This window comes from Microchirus variegatus, assembly GCF_963457635.1.
Source record: "Microchirus variegatus genome assembly, chromosome: 15".
Classification (NCBI taxonomy): Eukaryota; Metazoa; Chordata; class Actinopteri; order Pleuronectiformes; family Soleidae; genus Microchirus; species Microchirus variegatus.
Window position 1 is genome coordinate 25,072,673 of NC_139816.1, and position 22,702 is coordinate 25,095,374.

Genomic DNA, 22,702 nt, shown 5'->3' on the forward strand with positions numbered 1-22,702 from the left:
GAGCTGACCAACATTATATTTAAGGTATCCATCCATCCATCCATTATCTACCGCTTTATCCTGCACTGGAGGGTCGCAGGGGGTGCTGTGCTTATCTCAGCTGACATAGGGCGATAGGCGGGGTACACCCTGGACAGCTCGCCAGTCCATCGCAGGACCACATATAGAGACAAACAACCATTCACTCACACCTATGGTCAATTTAAAGTGACCAATTCACCTAATCCCTACATTGCATTGTTTTGGACTGTGGGAGGAAGCTGGAGAACCCGGAGAAAACCAACGCACACACGAGGAGAACATGTAAACTCCATGCAGAAAGGCCCTTGTTCTGAAATTGTTCCAACGGGGGCAAGAACCTAGGAACCCGGGTCTTCTTGCTGCAAAGGCAAGAGTGCTAACCACTACACCAACCGTGGGCCCCTGTTTAAGGTACAACATGAAATGCAGAATAAGGCACAAATACCTTGTAATAGCCAACACATCTCTTACACATCTTTACATCTTGGTTTTACCATCAATGTGTGTTTGCCTTTTACAAAGGTACATTCTCAACAGAATGATGTAGAGTCACAGTCACGTCATGATGTTTCCACATTGAACGAGTTCTCTGTGAATCACTCTATGAATCAAGTTCCCGTTTGAATTTCTTTGTTTCTTTGTAATTGCATAGGAGGCTGCAGAGTCAACAACATAATTGGAGGAGGGAATGAATACAGAGAGCTGCATACAGAAAGCAGCTCTAAACAGAACCAGACCTGCCTGGGAAATAAACAGGAAACACATGTCCAGGACAGATGGGCACAGAGACCAACGGACAGTGGCAGCAGCCACTTGGTCAGACCACTCTCTTATTTTCATCTAAACAGCACTGACTGTAATTTACAAGGTTTGCATTTAGCTTTGTAAACATTTAATTAATTAAAGGGTCAAACCCAACCATTACCAACACGCTACTACTCTTGAAGCCATATCATCCATAACATTGGTACTCTGTCATTTACTAACAAGAAGTGGCTTTGTGCAGCTTTGTTCCAAGTTACTGACGGAGGCACTAACATGGCCAAATCTAGGGCTTTACGTTCCTCCTCAGGAAATGTGCCGTATATGTCTGCACAGTGCTGCTGTTTCAATCCTGTTCTGATCTGCTGTGAAAGAAACTCTAACTATTAGTGCAGTCTTGCTCACACACAAACCATGCCACTCCACCCACTCCCACAGAGACTCAGATTACTCAGTCCACAACAAGTGTTGGGAACATCTAAATGTTCGGAGAAGAAGAAAAAAAGACTTGTTTATCCCTCATAGATAATTAATCTAAATTGTTTTACTAGAATGAGTGAATGGAATAGAATATAGAAAGGCCCTTGGTTAGATCAGGTATTTTTACTGTAACGCAACAGTGCTAGCCACAAGGGTTGGGTACCGTTCATAATTGAACCTATGTGGTAACGGTATCTTGAATTCGGTACCGGTACCTTATTTCGGTACTTTAAATATGCATTTCAGATGAAAAAAACAAAGTCTACACTTCTCAGTAGAGCTGGTCGAATAATGATTCAACCGACTCTTAAACCCGTGTCTTTAAATTAACCCATGAGTCACGAGAAACTAGCATCATTAACCAGGACCAGTTGAGTGACTTGAGTCATACTACAGTTTAATTTAAACAGCGCCACACACAAACATCTTACAACATTAGCTACTAGTCCTAGCCATCTTAGCTGTCAAAAGTTGTGAACTTACGATTTCGAAGGCTGAGTCGCGACTCGCGCTAATCAGTCGGTTATGTTGTCATGAGTGAACCTGTAGCAGAATCAGGCGGTTACGTGAGTGGATCTGTTTCCTAGCTAGCAGACGAGAGGTAGGCTATTTCTCCACGAGTCAGCAAATCCACAACAAAAGCCATACTTTCACTTCTGAAATAGCATGTTTATAGGTTCTAGGCGTAGGTTTGGTGTATAGATGTAGCATATAAAAATTATGTTGGTCGAGTTGTTAAAGCCTAATAATAATAATAATAATAATAATAATAGGCTAATAATAATAATAAGAAGAAGAAGAAAAGAAGAATATTAATAATAATAATAATAGGCTAATAATTATAATAATAGGCTAATAATAATAATAGGTTAATGCTAGACAGACTTTTCTATTGTTAACAAAACAACAACAAAGGATGAATTATTATAATATACTAGGACTGAATTTTCTTGGCGATTTAGCAATACTGACTCAAGTGACTCAAGTGACTCGAATAACCCGGATCATTTTGAGTGAGTGACTCAGAATAACCCGAACAGGTAAGAACAGGTCCTCTCTTCCACAACCAACGTTTCTTTTTTGTCCGCCCTTTGTCTCTTGTCACAAACAAGTGTTTATATTAATCAGCTGTGGACTGTGAGCTAACCGGCCAGAAGTTAGCCACACGGTTAACACTTGCCACAGACGGCAGGCTAGGGACACCTGCTTGCCTTCGTTACACATCACAAATATTACATTGAGTGCTGTCTGCATCGAATTGTGTGAAATGCAGCCACACTTCCGACTGCATTCGGCTCGCCATTATTGCTGTCTTTACAGATTTGCAGATTTACTAGATTTACTGGTTTGATTTTAAATTTTGTCAGGAAAAGGGAACGCATGATTGACAGTCAATAAAAGCAGCTGAAATGAGTGACGTTTGGTTATGTTTATATGTATATGTGGATGAATTTAAAGCATTAAAACAGTGTATTATATTTGTTAGCCAACCTCATGTGAGAAGAATGACTTCGACAGAAAAAAAGTGACTCTTAAAAACCAAAGAAAAAAGTCTGAGCGCATCTGCTTTACGTTATTGACATGATGCTACTCCGCTGGGTTTTAAATAAGCTGCAGCTTCATATTGTGGGTTCAGTAAAGTCAGTCTCAGCCTGGATGCCATCACCATCATCACTTTCATGAGAGAATAAGCAATGGAAATATAACAACCGGAAAGGGAGAGGAGCACAAAGAGGGAATTCAGTGTGAATGAGAGCAGGACCTGGAGTCCATTACAGCATGGGGGTGGGGTCTCACCTCCCTTCACTCAGCCAACAGGATGCAAGCCAGCAGTATAATCAATAAGAGTCACTGCTGCCTGACTCAGTCCTGCACAACATGCTCACAGGCAAGCAGCATGCATGCAATCAGTGACCCTGCCTGTAAATCACACAAAACTGACAGCATTAACCTATTGATCCAGACATTATGACATCAAGTCTTCTCTAAATCAAACAGCTAAAACCTTGACGTTAAAAAAACAAGAAAACAATAGTTTGTGTCATCTGTACCGTCTTGTCTCCACTGTCGACACTGAATATGCCTACTTTTTTGTTTGGTCCATGATGCTTCTATAAGCCGTACAGAACCCTGTATAAACACCAACATTAAACCCCACTCTCTTTTCCCACAGTCTGTAAAATCTTACCCCGCATGCAGCCTCACAGCAGAAATTAAATACTGGGAAATGACTCTCTCAGCACTGCAAGAAGTGCTGTAAAAGTAACAACTTCACAAACAGCAGTCTGGCAAAACACGGTGTATTACAAAGGAGTTTGTTAAATGTGTACTCAGCGACCTTTCCTTTCTGAATATTCTGTAATAGTATGTTAACCCTGGCTGTGTGCCTTCAGTCAGGCTGATAGCAGGTTGGCAAAGGCCAGAGGAAAGGGAGAACGTTTTGTTCCATCGTCAATGGGGATTTTTTTTCACATTTAAATCTATTTAGGATGAATAATGCAGGATGGAATGCAAGGAACAATTTTCTGACAGTCAGGAAAAACTAGTCATTCAGGTCATCGGACAATTCAAGTTTGACATACAGCTCAAGACACACAGGCTACACCAAATATGTTGTGCTTCTCCACTTTGAAAATGTGCACATATTTACAGAACGTCACATTTATTAAATATAAAATGCAATGTTTTTTGTCTTCATTGAGCACTGGCTTACATATGAATGTGTCCTATCGGAGCTGTAGCATTGTGCAAATATTCCGTTATCTTCTTGTTTGTTTAACACTAAAGTTCACCGTTTGCTCCTCAGAGGGTGAGTCATGTTGGAGGCTGCATGTCAATGATAATCAACACAGAGACCCAATAACACCATATGTGTTAGTCCTGTGATTGTTACTACATCACAAGGGAATGTGGCAGACAAAAGAACAGAGTAAAAGGTTTGTTGAGAAACAGGCAATTAAACTACAATGACAAAAATCACAGAGCTGATGGTCTGGAGGGTAACAATGGGAAAGAGAAGGGGAAGGGGAAAGGCTGACATTTGGAAACAAGTTCATGTAATGTTCATGCAGTTGCTGGAAAATGAACAATCCTTTCCTAAAATTCACCGTCTTCCCTCCCTACACATTATCCACCAACACAGCCCATACACAGGCAATGGTAACAGGAGCATTAAATCCAAATCATCCCTGTACGTTTGGAACTTTCCACATGAACTTACAAACTACCCAAGATGTGTTCCCACCTTTAAAGTCACACACATATCGTTTCATGTCAGAATAGAATCATGTAAACAAAAAAAAAGAAACATCATATGTCTAATCTGTGCCAACTGTCCACCTGACGGAGCTAAATAAAACATCTTACTTTCACCTGTGGCTTCCTCCTCATCCCCCTTCAACACGCTGTTGTCATCCACATCATCCTCTTCATCCCCCTCTTCTGCCTTTCTCTCGTTGTCGTTCACCGGGACCACAGTGAAATTAGTGGGCATTTTCACACCATGTGCACCCTCGCCGTTTGTCACACTCTTATCTCTTTCCCCGTTCTCTTGCCTCTCTGTTCCGCTGCTCCTCTCTCTTCTTCTGTCCAATAGCTGTCACTCCTCTTCTCTATCTTGCTCTCTTGTTCTCAGCTGTTTGTTTTTTTTCCCCTCCCCTCACTTGCTGCTCTGATGTACTAAACCCCTACAGGACAGATGTCAGGTCTTGTTTCTGAGTTTTTGTTCCTATCGCTACGTTCCCCACTGTACACCCATGTGACCCCCACCTCCACCGACTATCCAAATAAGGAAGGAAAGAACTGCCCCGCCCCAGTGGGGGTAGTACACACAAAACACACACTCGCAGAAAACATGACATGCGTTTGTGCTCGGGTTTGTGTGTGAGCACATACATGACGCTGTGTCTGAGGCCGGAGACCCTAACCAGGAATGTTCCTCTGTCTCATACACAACAAAAGCCGGCAGTGTCAGCCTTTGTTCAAAGAGCGGAGGAAACCCAGGGAGGAATGCTTTCCACACACATACACACACATCTCTTCACTTCCTATGCAGTGTTATTTGACCCTGTGCATAGTCTGCGGTGGGCAGGGCTAACTTAAAGACATACACTGGCCCTCCAAACACACAACTATGTAGAGGGTTAGCACAAGGGCATACACATTACACAATGACACACAATCATCTTCTGCATGACATGTACATCATGTCTCATTATCGATGCATTTTACCGCATGTTAATGCAAAAATGCACTTAGAGACAGGGATAAGCAACTGAGAGTCAATAAAATTGTCAGCGTTGTGCACTCATCTTTTCAGAGCAACCACAGAAATGAGGTGTTGACAGTAGAGACAAGCTGTTTAAACAAAGAATTACTGGATTGTTGGTACTAGGGTTGGATACAGGAATTCGGTTCAAAAAAAGCCTCTTTCACAATGAAATTATTGGGTAAACAAGAATTTTTAAATCCAAGTAACACTTAAAAAGCAGAGTGGTTAATTGTGATGTCATTTGCCCAAAACAAAATGATTCCAGGGTAGAAAGAGCCACTGCCATAGCCCTTGGTGATAATGTTACATTGGTTAATATTTTTGCATCTTACTTTGGCCTCTAAATCAATCTTTTAGATGATGCAATTGAAGAAATGAATGATATTGAGCATCGTTTCAAGTTTTAAATAGTAATAATTACTACAAACAATGCTAATGGCTATGTCAACAAGTGGGAGATGGATGCATGTCATAGCATTGCACAGCGCATCTCTGGCAAAAACAGAGCAGATCCCCTGGATGCTACCTGTGCTGATTAGAGCTGAAGCTGACAAAAGCTTACGTACTTTGCAGAGTAATTATATGCATGTATATATATATATATATATATATATAAAACAATTTAAACCCCGGATGAAACAGGTTTTTGACCAGTGGAAATGGGATGTAAGGCTCACCAGAGTAAACAGATCTAAACCAGTAAATACTGTGGACATGATAATAATAAAAAGGACTTTTAAGTTTAAAGTTTTTCCCCAACACTTAACATTTTACACAATTGTTATTTCCTGTATGTTATGTTATGTTATTTTGTATGTTTATTTTGAGTATACGTTTGTGTTCCATTTTAGCTATATATTTAACGTGATACAGGCTACTGTCCAAATCCAAGTTCACATTTGCCCTTACAAATATAACAAAAAAGCAAAGTTTTAATATTATCTTTTGTGTTGTGCTTGAGAAAGAAACAGTTTAGGCACCTTAAAGCTTCTGCACTGCTCAAAAAGTACTGGTTTCACAGCTGTATTGGAAAAAAGCCAAACAATACCTTAACATATTTCTACATTCAAAGACAGAGAAACATCTTCAGAGGGGGACTGTCACATCATCTGTCCATTTCTTACTCAGCTTCCTCACATCCCCATGAATCACCATATTCAGCAGCAACACTGAAAATTCAAATCTGGGCTTATCAGCTTAGCTGATCCCAAAACAATGAGTCATTTCCTCAGGGCAAAGAGTGTATGGAAAATGATACACGGTATGATGTCCTACAACAAGTAACCAACACCCTGATGAGAAAAAGAGAAACACAGCTGAAGGAAAATGTCAAAGCACGAGAGGCAAAGTTGTTTTATAATGCAGCCCTAAAGCCATATGGATGCAAACCATCTGGAGACCCAACCATAACAAGATAATCCCCCCCTTTGGTTCCCTCACATGATGACATAAAAGATCAATTCATTCAACAAAAGGGTGGAGGCTGCATGACAAAGGAAAACAAGTTGAAGCTGAAGACGAAGAGAAAATCAGGGATCAAATTACAGGAAAATATATTTTTGGGGAATTGCAATTTAAGCAAGGCTTAGGAGTTGTTCTTTTTTTCTAAACTACAAAAGCATAAGTATTATAATCAGAGTAATAATTCATTGTCCAAATGCAGAAACAATTACTGTGCTTTCCTGTAAACAGGCCTCATCTCAAAGTGATGTGATGTATGGTCATGAAATTGCATTTGTGTCAGATCATTAAAGATACATTTTTAATCATTTGTGGTTTTAACTTATTTCTTTATGCATAGAAACCACAAACACACTCAAACTTTCAAAACAATCATGTGTTTATAGCGCAAAGGGTGTAAACTAGTGCCGTCAGTTAAACGCGTTATTAACGGCGTTAACGCGAACCCATTTTTGACGGGTTTTTGTTTGTGTCCGACAGGGTGGTTCAGTCTGTAGAATAAGATGTGAAATAATAATTCATCTAAAATTATATTTTGACACACATTTTGGCTTGAACAAATCATCCCTACACTATAGTATATGCCAATGATAAGAGTTTTAAAATGAGGTAAAAAACAAAAATTGTACAAAAAGAAATCAAGGCACATTTAGAATAGATAAAAATGTGCCATTAATTGCGATTAATCGCGAGTTAACTACGACATTAATGAGATTAATCACAATTAAATATTTTAATCGTTTGACAGCACTAGTGTAAACATTATACATCGCATACTGTGTATTAAATCTTGTTTCCAAATGATGTCCCAAGGCAACATCCTAATGTCTTCCTACCACTCCATAATATTACATGCATGTGGAACTGACCTAGCATTTCAATGTGTTATTTGTAGTTTGGGACAGGGTGCTGTGCAACTATGCAAGAAAAATGCAAGTATTCATTTACCAGAGCACTGTCATGCAACAGATTAAAACAGTGCCCTCAGTTAAGTTTGTAAGCCTTTCAAATAGGCATTTCAGAAATATTTCCTGGAGATGGCAGGTCAGGTTTCAGTCAGATTTAATAGTTCCAGTCAAAGGGTGTGGTTTCAAATATAGAATTGGATCCATGCTATACATCTTGTTATATCCAGGCTAAATATCGCACTGGATCCATGCTACAGGCAATGAAAGATTTGGTGAATATCACGGAGAGCTATTGCACGTTCCAAAGCAACTGCCATTTCAAAGAGAGCACTTATCTGCTCACTGCTCAGTGGATAAGCAGTGATGTAACTGGAATGCACTGATTAAGCGACCAGACAGACTGACTGCTTCTCAAGAGCAGTCAATGCATTCATTCTGGGAGGACAATGTCCTTTTATGCGAGTGTTTACAAAAATGCACCACAGAGACTGGAAATTGAAACTTCCCATGGCCAAGTGCCATGAATTTTTCTGACACTTTCTGACCTTGTCAAGTCAGATACCGCTTTTCACAGCCACAGCACAAAATGAAAGCACATCAGTGCGAGGGCATTTATGACACAACTTTCATTGTAGACTCAGCTGGTGCTCCAAAAGAATCACAGTCAGAGAAAACAATCACATTATCCAAAAGCTTTAAAAGCAGAATAAAAATTAAAAAAACATTTTTAGACATCAGCCTGTTTGTTTGGCTTTAACTCACTGGAATTATACGACACACACTATAACGGGATACAACATGTGACTGACTCGTGACTTGATGTCATTAAAACATTTAATCTACACTCAACCCACATTCACAAGGTGCAAACTCATTGTTAGTTTTTATTTTGCAAATATAATAAAATTAAAAATGAAATTTCATGTTTAAAAATGTTTTTATTATAACCAAAAATATTAGATTATTTATTATAACCAAAAATAATTAAAAGTCTTTTTGGTTAAGTTACAGGAACTATGGTTTATCGTTACAAGCAGATTCTTCCCCCTCAAAAGATTATTTTAAAACATTTGCAAAAAAAAATCATTTTTATCCATTTAAAATTTCATCTACAACATAATAATATGTAAAAGGTGACGGTACCTTAATAATATCAGAAGCCATTGCAAAATTTGTTATCTGACAACAGTTCTGTCAAAGTGAACCTTTTCTCTTTAAAGGCTCAAATTTCTAAAACCAAAATAGGTGTATTGATCGATTCAACAAGGGAAGAGACTTGATACACCGAGCACAGGCCAAGGACAGGCAGCAGTCGGCGTGTGGAGAAAGCTGCAGTCTTCTAGGGTGTTAGAGCCAGGCTCAGACAAAAATCCAGAAATGATTGTCAGGTTGGGTTTGGTCACATCAATAGACTTTTGGGCTACTACAGCTCATGTGTCAGTTTCGGAGCTGCAAATCCTACAAAGAGAAACAGCTCGACAGGATAGTGCAGACAGCCATTAGGTAACCCTAACACAAACCTCCTGAACCAGTAGAGTAGGATAGAATAAAATAGTAAATAATAAGTAGGAAGGACAACTTTCCTGGAGGTTTATGTCCTGAATAGTCATGGAAGTCAACAGGCTTAAACTGAAGATCATCTCTTTATCATGTCATGCGAGTGTGAGTCATGGACTTTGTCACATGACACATCTTCTCCTTTCTCATTTACTTCCTTCTAGACACTACACTGGATGACTTTTTGACCAACAGAGGGAAGATAAATCACCTCACTAACTGTTGTTATGGCAGAAATGCAGCCTTGAGTGTGTCTTATTGACAAAAACTGCAGGATTTCAGCTAATACTGTACTGGCTCCCAAGTGTTCAGTTTCTGAAATATCACGTCTCCTCTCGTCTGTTAGGAGAGCTTACTAAATACTACAGTTTACACTTTGTTGCCCCCTTCTGATCGAACTGGGAAATACATCACCCTCATGATACAATGGGGATTTTTTTTAAAGAATATTTCTGATTTGTTTTACCCAAATGAAGAAAAACAGGCAGTAAATTCACAAATGGAAAATGTTTTTTGTTTTTTTTAAGTCCTAATGTCTAAAATGTCCTTTCCTTATGTATGTCAGTAAAATCCAGATTGGGCCTTTAAGTTTCCATTACATGCGTTTACTGTTGTTAACAGCTAAAGGAAAATTCTATTTGTCACATTCCACACTTAAAGTGGAGAAGAAGCCCTGTCTGGATGATTTAAAGGGGACATAATATACCATATTTCTCCAAGTTAACCTAGTTCCCTTGTTTTGTGACATGCTTTGGTCAAAATACCATAAGGATGAAGCACCACAGCAGTTCAATCTCCCTGCCAAAACAGCCCTGTTCAGAACGCTCAGTTTAGTAGTATCTCTTTAAGTCCACCTTAACAAAAAGTAAAAACGAAACTTAAGGGACAGAAAATGACATCAGCCACAGAGGCTACTGTGAGCTAACAGCAGTTAGCATTTAGAAAAGAGATCATTTTCAGGCTCTAGCAGGAACATTGCCGTCATATATAACATGTATCCACTGGACAGATAAATCCTCTGAGGCTGGAAGTGTGTGTAGAACTCTGTGCTGCACTGTGGAGCCAAGAAGAGAACTTTTTGTGGACTTCTGGTTTTCGGATACCGTTGCCCTCACCAGCATTCTCGCGTGTTTTACAGACAAAGCGGAGCTCCGCGAGACAACAATTCCAGGAATTTAGCGCATTGTGACGTCCCAGTCAGTGCGGAAGTCAACATCCTGCGTTTCATCTCGTGTAAGGCTGAGGAGGACCACAAAAACATGAGTAAGTCATCTTTTTCACACTTTGCCGACTGATAGGGTCTCCTGAGTCCCAAATATATATATTAAATGATTAAAAAGTTAATTTTGCATTATATGTCCCCTTTAAGGCAACATGAGGTCTGTTGTGACTTTACTGCACACATGGACAGTGACAGTGAAGGCATCTCAGGTGACAGCAGCACACTTGTCAGTCCTCCATTAAAGACTGTACAGTGTTTGTCAAAACAGGCTCAGGTGACACTCGCTCCACATTTAGGGGGTGTATCTCTTCATACAGTATTTTAAAAATCCAGTTGCAGTTAACAATATTGTAGTTTTCACTTCATGTTTGTGACACAAGTTGTTTAAAACAAAAAAAACATGATTTTAAAAGTGATAACTGTCGAACATGACTGAGCTTTTCATGTGCAACAACATCTCCCCTGAAATGCCAAGTAGGTGGACATTCCTATCAACCAATGAGTGCGTTCAGCAAAAACAGAAGCTGACTCAAGGGTGTTGTCAGCTCAGTTCTTTTTTTGGGGTTGACAGCTCATCAAGTCACGAGAGATGCTGGAAGTGAGTGAAGCTTCCCCTGCATGTGTGGCATTCAACTGTACTGCAGTCGTGTAAGCTGCCTTTGAGAGGGGTGGGGTTACACTGGTCATTCTTAGGCTCGCCATTCAAAGACAAGCAGAACATGATACTCACATGATGAGTCTCGCTACACATTTCTGACATCTGATATCCACTGTACCAACTCCAAGGGGCTCCCACTATATCTAGTACTCTTTTCTTCATGTATAAACCTAGGGTGGACACAAAATCATTTGAAGTCCTACAGTGATTCTAAATCATTGTTTTATTCTTTTACCATTTGCTTTACACCAAGATGAAATATCATCATCTGACAAAAATGAAACATAAAGTTTTTCACATCATACTGACCAGGAGGAGAAAAAAAATGTAAAAAAGCTCACAGGGAAAATTAGGTCACATTAAGTTTCCTGTGCTCACAGTCTGCTCAGTAGTGATGTATTTCAGCTGCTACAGTTATTATCTGTTATCTGGCTACTTGCATTATCTACCTGAAATAAACACCACCTGGGGTTTTGTAACGAGCATTACAAGAGAGCAGGGTTCCGCGTTGATTACATTGGCGTTTCATTGTGATTTAACATTTTATCGATTATTAACCGATTCAGCAGCTATTTTGATAATTGATTAAGTGGTTGTAGTTGGGGCCACGTGGTGGTGCTGTGGCTAGCATTGTTGCCTCACAGCAAAGTTTGTATCCTGGTTCATCCAAGGGGCTTTCTGTATGGAGTTTCTGCATGTTCTCCCCATGTGCTGGCCTCCAAAAAAAGTTTGACGTCTTTAAAACTGTACATTTACTATGTATCTGACAAATTTATATTGTGTAACTGACGCAGACAATATTTTTTTCAAACACGGCTCCATTTAATGAGGGTCCTGTTCATTACATTATATCCAAGCACAATTATGGCCATATTTGGGGCAAGACCTGATGGCATTAAACGAAAGAACAAGGCTCAAGGTGTTAATGCATTTACAACCCTTTTGGAACAAAGGCTGATCCTCTTAAAATTGAAGGATGCATCTCCCAAACACATAGCAGTTTGTAGAGATGTAATGCTTCATATAAAGCTAGAAAAAACATGAGGCACTCACTTTCGGACACTGGGGAAACATTTTGGAAGAGGTGGAAAGCTTTTCTAGTCGGTTATGAAAGACTTCATGGAGAGGGCATTTTTAAATGCTTTTCCTACTTCATGAAGTGACATTGCTACCATATTAGGGTTGGGTTTGATTCCTGGCTCTGCTAGTCTACATGTCAAGGTGTCCTTGGGCAATAACACTCAAACCCCATGTTCCTGACCGCTGAGCCAGCAGTGAATGGGTTTGAAAGATTAGTGACAGAAAAACGCTGCACATGCGCTGTATGAAAGTGTGAGTGAATGGGTGAATGGCAAAACTATAGTGTAAAGCAACTTTGAATGGTCATTGAGACTAGAAAAGTGTGATATAAATACAGACCATTTACCTTAAATATCAATAAAAGGATTTCATACATGTACACCTCCAGTCAAAAGTTTGGACACACCTATTCATTTGAATGTTTTTTCTTTATTCACTACTGGACTATTTACATTGCAGATTCTCACTGAAGGTAACTCTAAAATAAGCCCAGACTAGAGCCAGACGGAAGAGATCTTAATCATTTTCTGTTGCGCACTTAAAATTACCTGAAAATTCAACATATTAACCTATGTTTTGCTTTGTTTAAATGTCTTTGAGAAGGCATGTTGAATCTTTTTTACTATTCATTGACTGTTAATGTTAGAGAGAACATTAATAAAAGTTGCCCATTGTTGCACAGATGTGTTCCTCCACAGTGTCATTGTATGTATGTATAGCGTGTATTTCCGATTCATTTAATGTTATATTCGTTGAAAAATTCATTTCCTTCAAAAATAAGGACCCCAAACTTTTGAACGGTAGTGTATATGTAAAATGGAATCCATGAGTGAGTTTGAAAATGTGTTCCTGCTGAAGGACAATTAAGTACTATAATAGAATTACAAGTCTAACAGAAGTCTAACCCATTGAATGTCTGACCACAGCTGCTTGTTGAAATCAAAGCAGAGATTTATAAACAATAAGGTTTGGTGAAGACAAGAAAGATGTGTGCCTGCATACCTTCTGGCTAGAATGACTACTATATAGTTGAAAGCTGTAATTGACACCAGGTCAGCCCTGACGCACAATTACCCACAACTTAAAGGTCCCATATTATACCCTATTAACCCAAGTTAAACTAGGTCCTGATGCCCTAATGAACATGTCTGTGTCATGCTTTAGTCAAAATATCATAAGGATGAAGCACAATAGCAGTTCAATAACTCTGCCAAAATAGCCTTTTTCAAAACGCTCGGTTTTGTGCCTGATCATTTACATGTGAATGAGACCCAGGTAAATACACATCCACTGCTTCCAGGGGAGTGTCGATCTAACTGTCGCCACTTATCACCTATTGTCATGCAGTGTCGTCACAACCCCCGCTCCATATACCCCATAGTAATGTCCGTTTACCTGTTGTTACTGAGTTTCACCGTAATGCATAGAGTGACCACAATTTTGGCTTCTCGCGATCATAAAAAAATCGAAGAAAAACGAATAATGCGCCGCGCGACATGGCGTGTATGTAAATTCCCATGCTAGAAAAAGACCCTGAACGCACCAGTATAACTGGGGCTCTAACTGGTGTGTGGATCAACAACACGAGGAGAGAAGTGGAAACACGACAGAAAGGCAGCCTTTGGTTGAGAAGAAATGTAGGACAACATCTACATCTTTCTGCAGTGCTTTCAAACGCGTGCTCCTCATATCACCGATCCACACACTCAACTCGCTAACTGCAGGCACGTAACTGGTGCATTCAAGGTGTCCCTGCAGCATAGGAATTTACATACGCGATCAACAACAAAGTGCTCGTGAAGCTTGTGAACATTTTTTTCATAAATAAAATATATCCACTGGACACAAAAATCTTCTGAGGCTGGAAGTTTGTGTACAACACTGTGCTCCGCTGTGCTCCGCTCTTAAGGCCACATTATACTTCTCCGACTGCGTATGCGTTATCCGTCTGCGTCACCACGGAGACGCCTCGAGCATTTATACTTCTGCGTCGTGGTGACGGACACTCGCTGCAATTTCCCGCCCGATCAGTAGGGGTCGCTGCACAAGGTTGTTGTGCTTCTGGCTACAGTGAGCAATGGCGTCCGAGTAAGAAAGAGAGAGAAAGACTGTTGTTGTTGAAACAGTGGCCGTTTCTCACTTTTCTGTGTGACGGAACGCAGTTTTAAGATAATTTGAGGCGAGAAATTGGCCATTTCGGGTCTAAACATGTGCTGTGTGTGTATAGATATGACGTATATATAGTTCGGCAGCGGCGTTATCGGCGGGGATCAGCTCCGCCTCTGTCAGGACGCCCGGAGCGCACTGAGAGCCGGCACAGAGCAGCTTCGCTCAGCCTGTCCTGAGGACCAATCGCAGCTCTTGCCGTCTCCGTTGTCCCTTGACGGAGTGACGGACACTTAAAAAATATTTTGTGCACCCGGAGACGACGCAGAGGCTCTTCGACAGGTTCTGCGTCGACGCAGAGTCTCTACGTAGCCTACGCAGAGCACTTTACGCAGAAGTATAAATTGGGCTTTACTACCTCGCCTGCAGTTTCGATTTCACAGGGACAAGGGGGAGCTACGAGCTGTGAAGTACTCTGCCTGGCGGGGTGCCAACATTCACAGTGAAATGTACGCACTGTCGTCACTTGGTCGGGAGGTGTAAACATCGCATGTTTTATCGCCTATACTTACACAAAGTGGAACCTCTAAAACATGACTGAGTCTTGTTTTTTCACATTTTGGGGACTGGTATGGCCCACTGAGTCCCAAATATCAGTACTAAAAGATCAAAAAGTTGATTTTTCACAATAGGGGACCTTTAACTAAAAAAAAACATACTACTGAAAGGTTAAACTGTCATTGTGTATATGGGTGTACTGAAAAACGATTATAATGTCCTGGGATTAAAGACATGATGTCACTGCTGACCGTTGGAAAAAAATGATTTACATTTTTTGAAAGACTGGACTAAACTGTGCCTGTGTGTGTGCATTCTTGAAGAACCCATTTCTCTGACCAATGCGGGACACCCCACAAAGAGTTGCTCATAAATGGTAAGCAACTGCAACATAGGGAGTCTGCATACTGGGGGGCGACAAAGGTGCAGGACCAGATTTAGTGGAGGTCAGGGCCCAGTTGGTGTCAGCGTGACGACTGCATGGCTACAAATAAAGCAGAGGGCAGCTCATGACCTCAAGCTGCATGGCTTTTTAAAAACATGAATGCACACATACATGCCGACATCATGCTGTGGAGTGGGCACATGTTTCTGAAAATCATTAACTGGTGTTGACAAACTGCATTCTGCTCTTACTACAGTTTCTGAGATTCTGTGCATCTAAACTGGAGAGAAAAGCAACAAAAGTAAATATGCTTCTGTAAATGAATATTTGAGATACTTAACATATACTTAATATAAAAATGTTGTTATTGTGACACGCCTGTTCACAGCTATCAAACAACCCAAATTCAAATACAGAGTTTATGGTTTTAAGACCCTCAATACTGTGATTTGAAGAATGCAATGGCTTCTTTGAAATTTCAACTTGCATATTCTGTAAAAAAAATAAATAATCAGGTGATGCCAATTATTGGAGAATGGCAAAAATCAAGAAATCCGTCTACCAGTACTGTGTGTACTATGTACATACAGACTGAAGTGCTAAGTGTTCAGCAATAAGGCTGAACACTCACTCTCACACTGCTCTGTCAGAAATGAGAGACTACCCACCGGTGTCTGCATACTGTTCTCATCAAGTTTATATAACACCTTCTGGGGACCATTATCCTTCTGGAAGCCTAGCTTTCTTTAACTGCCTGATTAATCTCCCGGAAATCAAAATGAAATCGTAGTCATCCGAGCAGCAGGTGTGCATGCTTTGCTGTTCCATCAAACCTCCACATATGATTTTATTCAACTATTAATTCATATATTTTCATAAGATCACTTGTTATTACACTGTACTTTCAGATCCTATACTTTTTTAATACATATTTTTCTACACAATATAATGTCATGAATACCTTGTACACATACAATGATTTTAATTGACTTTCTTCACAATGTGCACAGCCTTCGCCTCTGTCAATGTGAACAAGCCAAGTTTCTGTCAGTCAATGTCCTCTTGACCGTAAATACTATTTCTTCATAACTTCTCTTTACACTTACTGTATGTGTTGCTCAAACCACCACTTAGTTTTGTATCCTCAATCACCAAAAAACATCCTTCAGCAGCTACCTATAGTAATTCACATAGTCTTGTGGTGACCTGAAAAACCAATGGTGTAGAAAATACCAGGCTATCCATATCTAAACTCATTATCTGCAACATTATTAGTTTGAGGTATTTCATTTAACCTTTTGTATCAATTGCTATGCAATAGCTGCCATAGAGAAATAAGGAAATGAAACTGACATCCAGGGCAAATAACTCACAACTCCAGAGCTGTGTGAGATTATACAGTCGCACCCATAATCTGTGTATCACATCCCCTGTGCAAGAGCAGGATCTTAGTTATATTGTACAGTTAGGTCAGGTTTTAAGATGTTGTGTGACAGAAGATATTTCTATTTTCTCCATTTGTTACTGTCAAAATCCTGAAAACAAAACAAAACTGAACAAATACAAAAACAAAACACTGAAGTCCACCTGCCTACTTTATGACTCCATTTCCCTCAATGGTGTTTATGTCTTAGATTAATTTAATCACTTAATTAACTTAATCAAGAGAACAGTATTTCATTTTGGAAGCACCATTTTTTTACTTTATTTCATGTTTAGACTGAAATGCATTTCTTTCATAGCAATGGTGTCTGTTTCTATGGCACCTAATGCACGCTCATTTCCTCAACAATGTCCATCACTATTATTGGCAGAAGTTAGCCTGAGTGAACCCAACTAAATCTGCCTGCAATATGACATTCAACATGGCAGCCACACTATGGCAGCAATATTTGAATTAAAATGTATTTGATATTCATATTTCCCCCAAATTGAGATCTATTGGCTTATGACAGATTATTGATGTCAGGCCAATTTATAGGACCACGGAAAAGCAAATATTATTTAAAGCTCCGATAGACCAGAAGTTCCAATGAACGCTGTTTTTTGGTGTGTGTCTGCGCCATTACCTTGTTTATGAAGCCCTAAAGTTTCGAAACGAACAGTTCAGCCACTTCTGAGAACGCTGGGTTTTATTGTATTCTCGGGCTCTGCAAGAGTTCTGAAAAAGCCTGGAATCGTTACATAAGAATCCTGTCTGCTGAACAGCAGATCCTCCTTATCCTCTTGTCCGGGCACATCCGGTTGCGTACATTGAACCACAGAAGAAGAAGAACGTCCGTTGTGGAGGTGTTTCCCTTGCGACAGTGTCTTCTGACTCTGGGTCCGACTCCGGGTTAAAGGCGTAAAAGGGACTGCGGCGGGGAGTCGTGACGAAGCCAGTTGAGAAAGCTCTCGTTGGCTGGCCAATCACAACACAGTTCTGTCTTCTGGGGGTGAGATTTCAGTCGGAAACAGTGCGGCTGACGAGAGCTTCAGTGAGGAGAGATTTCGATCGGCTCGGTTTTTGACCATAAAAACAAGTTAATGTATGTAAGTAGACCTCCATAACTCGCATATATGTGCGATAGGACCACTCTATGGGAGCTTTAATGTTCTTTGGGATAATGGGGTCCCAAGGCTGAAAAGTTTGGGGACCTAAGCCTTTCAGCTTTTTAATGTCTGGTCAACCCCAAATTTTGTGTCAATATTTTCAAACAACACTTTTCACGAAGCAATTATAAATACATTGATTAAAAAAAAAAAAAAAACATGGCGCAAAGAACAAACCAGGGAGGGAGCACAAAGAACAAATGTATTTTCAAACAACAAAATATAATATTTTTGAATGATTAAATCAATTAATTTCTTTGTTTCTTAAAAAGTGTTGTTTGAAAATATTGACACCGTTTAATTCCATAAAATAAGAGGTAAAACAGGAGGACATATTTCCACATTGAGACAAATTACTTAACACACAGAGGTGGCATTATTAAACAACTTCTAATCATAAGGCAAAGCCATTCTCCATCACTGTACAACAGATGAGTTGTTTATGTGCCCTTTAAGGGGACACAATCTTCGTTGGAGTCATGTAACACATACCTGTGAGATTAAAATGGTTGCTGATGAAAGTTCAGACACAATAAAAGCAATCCCCGTCTATCTGAGGTAAATGTACAACAAAGGATGAGCACAAGCAATGCACGCAACATGCACTTTAAAGTGCACACCAATCTTCTCCTCAATTTGATTTAAGATGAAATTCAATCCATGCATTCAGACTGAAAATACAAGTGCAAACTTGTTTCTGCATCATAGAGGAGTAAATCATGTGGAAGATGTTGTCATGGCTAGTCTGTAACCCCGGTTCATGCTGTCCAAAATACAATGCTGGAAATGTACAACATGACATCTACATCAAAGATTAAGCTATATAAATAGTGCCAGTACCCATGGTGAGCCATCAGCTGTTTTTTGTGATTGAAGGTAGTAATAAATGTTAATTCAAACATTTGCTTGATTTTTAAAATCACCTGTATCAGTATTGATATTGAATAAAATTGCTGCTTAAATCACTACCAGTCAGCTCGGAATTTCACTTGCCGAGCAAGTTAGCACTGTAACTGCCCCGCACTGTCAGTTATTTTTTGTTGTATTATTTATTATTATTGATGCGTTACTAGGTTTCTATATACATAGCCCGATCCATTTATCCGCAGAATTATTCATCACAGACCTGCGTTTCCGCCAGGACTAAATTAAGCAACACACTTCAGGCAAGCAAGCTGGAGAACGAAATAAGACATCATATTAGACATATTTTTAAAGAGATAACTTTAAGAGAATAAAGGAAGACAAGGACACAGGAGAAACATCAAGGTTTAGCCCCTCTTTAGTGGTAAGCAGCCTACGAGGTATCATTTATTTTATTTTAGCAATATCATTTAATGTGCAAAATGTTACTTTTTATGTGTACAGTTTATTTTTGTAACTTCTGGGAGAAAAGGGCAGCTAGTCTAAGCCTTTATTTATGCTAAAGTTATTTTTTTGTACAGTAAGTAAGTTTTTATTTGCTTTGAATGAATAAATGTTAACTTTTGTCTTAAGTTTGCCTTTGTGTGATCACATTATCTTATACAAACTGTATTGTTTTGATGGCATAATTTGCCTTAACACACTATGCATTGTATCAATTTTTGAATCAACAATCGTTTGAATCGAGAATCGTACGAATCGAATCGGTTGAATTGAGAATCGAATCGTGAGCCACCCAAAGATTCACATCTCTAGAGCTAACGTGGCTAACGGAGCTAATTGGTAAACAGTGCCTGGACTCCGGTGTCAAGGCACGTAAACATGACGTCACGTGTGTCTTTTTCAGGTAATTTTCCAGAAACTCATCATGCGTTAATGTTGACGCCGTTAACCGCCGGTATCGCGTTAACGCGCCCAGCACTAATTACAAACCTCTACCATATACTGTATATACAAATGGATGCCATCTCCCGGTTTAATCCAATCAAATCCAAATGTATCTGTAATGCACTTTGAAACAATCAGAGTGGACCAAAGTACTGTACAGAATAATAAATAAGACATGATAAAAGATAAAAGCTGAGGAACCAAGTGGAGTAGCTGTAAAGAAAGCAATTCCCCTGCAGGGATTAATAAAGTATTTCTGACTCTGATTCTGACATTGTTCTGTTCTGACCACACATACCACAGAGTGTCAGCAGCAACAATACAACAATCAATGTGATATTTCAAATTTTCATTGATCCTTTATTAAATTTTTAGGGACTCAAAGATCTCATTTTGATGTCAATTAATCAATCCAAACAAACAGCGCATACAAGTGGAAAGCTACACATCTTGAAGCTAGACCACCTTCTGACATAAAGTATGATACATTACTACATCCCAAAGAACACACAGCTAGTGACCCATTTTCTGCAGCTCAGCAGTTTTACAAAACAGTTCATGCTCGAACAATCACAGATCAGTACACACACACACAACAGATGTCTGTGCATACAGTAAGCCATCAGGACACTAATGTTGCATGTTTGCTAGGCCTGTGTGCCAGGCAGTATTCCAGTTACCCTCAACCTGTTGCTATAGTAGCACCTTGTTTGTGAGCAACTGCTTTAGCGGAAAAATGACAGCCAAGACAAGCCAGACAAGTTATGGCTCGGAGAGAGCGGCTTAGTCAGTATTTTAAAGACTAACCCTATACTACAGTGGATTTTGATGCAATGACATTTAAATATATTTTAATATCATAGGAACTAACTTAATTTACTGTACTTTTTATGCAGGATCATCACTTGCTCTATGATCTATTTGGACTTGGTAAACCTTCCTCAAGTTTTTCTGTTACTTTTTCAAAACTTTAGTAACTTATATTATTTAAAATAGACAGGATCCACAAGACATCCACTTCCTTATTTTCTCAGAATCTAAGGCATTTCTAATTTCTGAAATTAGAACATGACAAAGTTCTCAAAGTGGAGGAATTGTGGAGGAAATTAACACATATTATTTACATAGTTTCTATTCATGTAACTCATATTTGGGTAAATATTATTTTAAATATCTGGAGGAGGTCATTAAAATCTTGTACCTAAATGCATAACACATTATATTGTCACATTGACAGGAAAGTGAAAAATCAGAGAGTTTGTATCAGTTATTAAAAAGACTTCATTTATTACTTAATTATCCAAATAGTTGACAAGTAATTTATTAATCCATTAATAATTGACAAATAGTTGCAGCCCTATTATATTCAGAAAAAGTCCAGTATATTTAAATCATGGAGAGACGCATGTAATCAAATGAAATAGATATAAAAAATAAAATAGATATTTTGTTCCCTTGTGTATTCTGTTGCAAACATTGACACCGACTGAGCAGCAGTAATGTGGAAGTTTAAGATAATTGAGTATATATTTGTATTATGTTTAATATTGATATCATCTTAAAATAAACATGAACAGTAGCTGAAAAGCAGTAATATGAATGTTTATGTATTCATATGGAGGAGTATTAAAAATGTACAAGTGCCAAAACCCACAAAAGGTGAGCCCCAAATAATCTGAAAGTAAAAACGCATGGAGTACTTGCACTGCTCAGGGATTAAGTGTGTTAGTATCAGTGTTTACGTAGCATGTAGCTAGATGCTAGTTTTAATTTGTCCGTTTTATTATGAGAGTGAAAGAGCATGTGTGTTACCTGTAATAAAGAAGCAAAGTTCTCAGAGTTGACAACTGTCTGACAGACACCGACTCTTTACGTGACTTCAGACGTGTCCAGGTTTTGTTTTTGGAGGCTGAAGCCTTGTCTCATAATTGCAGGAGCTCAAAGTCAAATTCGACGCCTAATCCTTAGAGAGACACCGCTGGGATAAGAAGTGGGACAACCATTCGTCTTACCGTACTTGTTGGGCTCCCTGTTGTACTCCAGTATAGGCACCACAGCGTTGGGGTCCTCCGGTGGCTCAAACACGGAGTCCTCCCCCGCCTCTGTCCCCTCCACTGTGCCGCCGTCGCAGTCGCCGCCGCGGGTGCTTCTGCTGCCGGTGTCCGGTGCCGGGTCAGCGACCACAGCGTCCGAGGGCTCCCTCATCCCGGCGGCACCCCCTCCTGTGTCAACCGGCACAACCACAAATCTTTCCCCCATTTTCCTTCTGTCTCGTCGCACTTTTGGTGGAGGAAAATGACCCACGTGCCGGATTTACCTCTGCGCTCACCGTCTGAGACGGCAAACACACGCGCAGCAGTATACAACGGGACACGCACAGGCTGTCGCGCTTTATCAGAGGATTGATTACAGTACATACAGGCCCGCCCCTAAAGTCCACTCATTGGCTGAAAGGGTCGAGGAGCGATGTCAATCAACCCTACAGCCAAATCAGAGTGGTTGAAACGTGTTAATTGAATGAGCTAGTTCTAAAATGTGGACAATGTATTGTTACTTTTTCATAAATACTTTAAAAGTTAATGTCACTTAAAAAAAAAAAATTTAAATTCTTATCCAGTATGTAACATTAAAGGTGCATTATGTAATAAATCTAAAGCAACTGGCCATAAAATCCTCCTAATATGTCACAGAGGCTCAGGAATAATGTTCATATCACAAACTGAACTCACCAACAACAACAGTACAGACAAAATATTTCCATTAAAAAAAATTTTTTACAGACCGCAAATCATGTTTTGGCATGTGGTGCCACCTACCGCCGTCTACCAAT

The 22,702-nt window shown here is 39.6% G+C and overlaps 1 protein-coding gene across 3 annotated transcripts in view; it reads right to left on the reverse strand.

Annotated features, from left to right (window-relative positions):
- slc12a7b (solute carrier family 12 member 7b) overlaps positions 1–22,131 on the reverse strand; it is a gene marked incomplete at its 5' end in the record, with an annotated part of 69,746 nt that extends 47,615 nt beyond the window's left edge. For 2 of the 3 annotated variants that reach the window (XM_083901658.1, XM_083901657.1), the window contains one exon: positions 21,885–22,131. In XM_083901658.1, the coding sequence (XP_083757784.1) occupies positions 21,885–22,131 (247 nt within the window). Of the gene's footprint in view, positions 1–4,629; positions 4,653–21,884 lie in introns of those variants that run through there. The other variant, XM_083901660.1, reaches the window with a different exon arrangement.
- Positions 22,132–22,702: the final 571 nt, after the last annotated feature.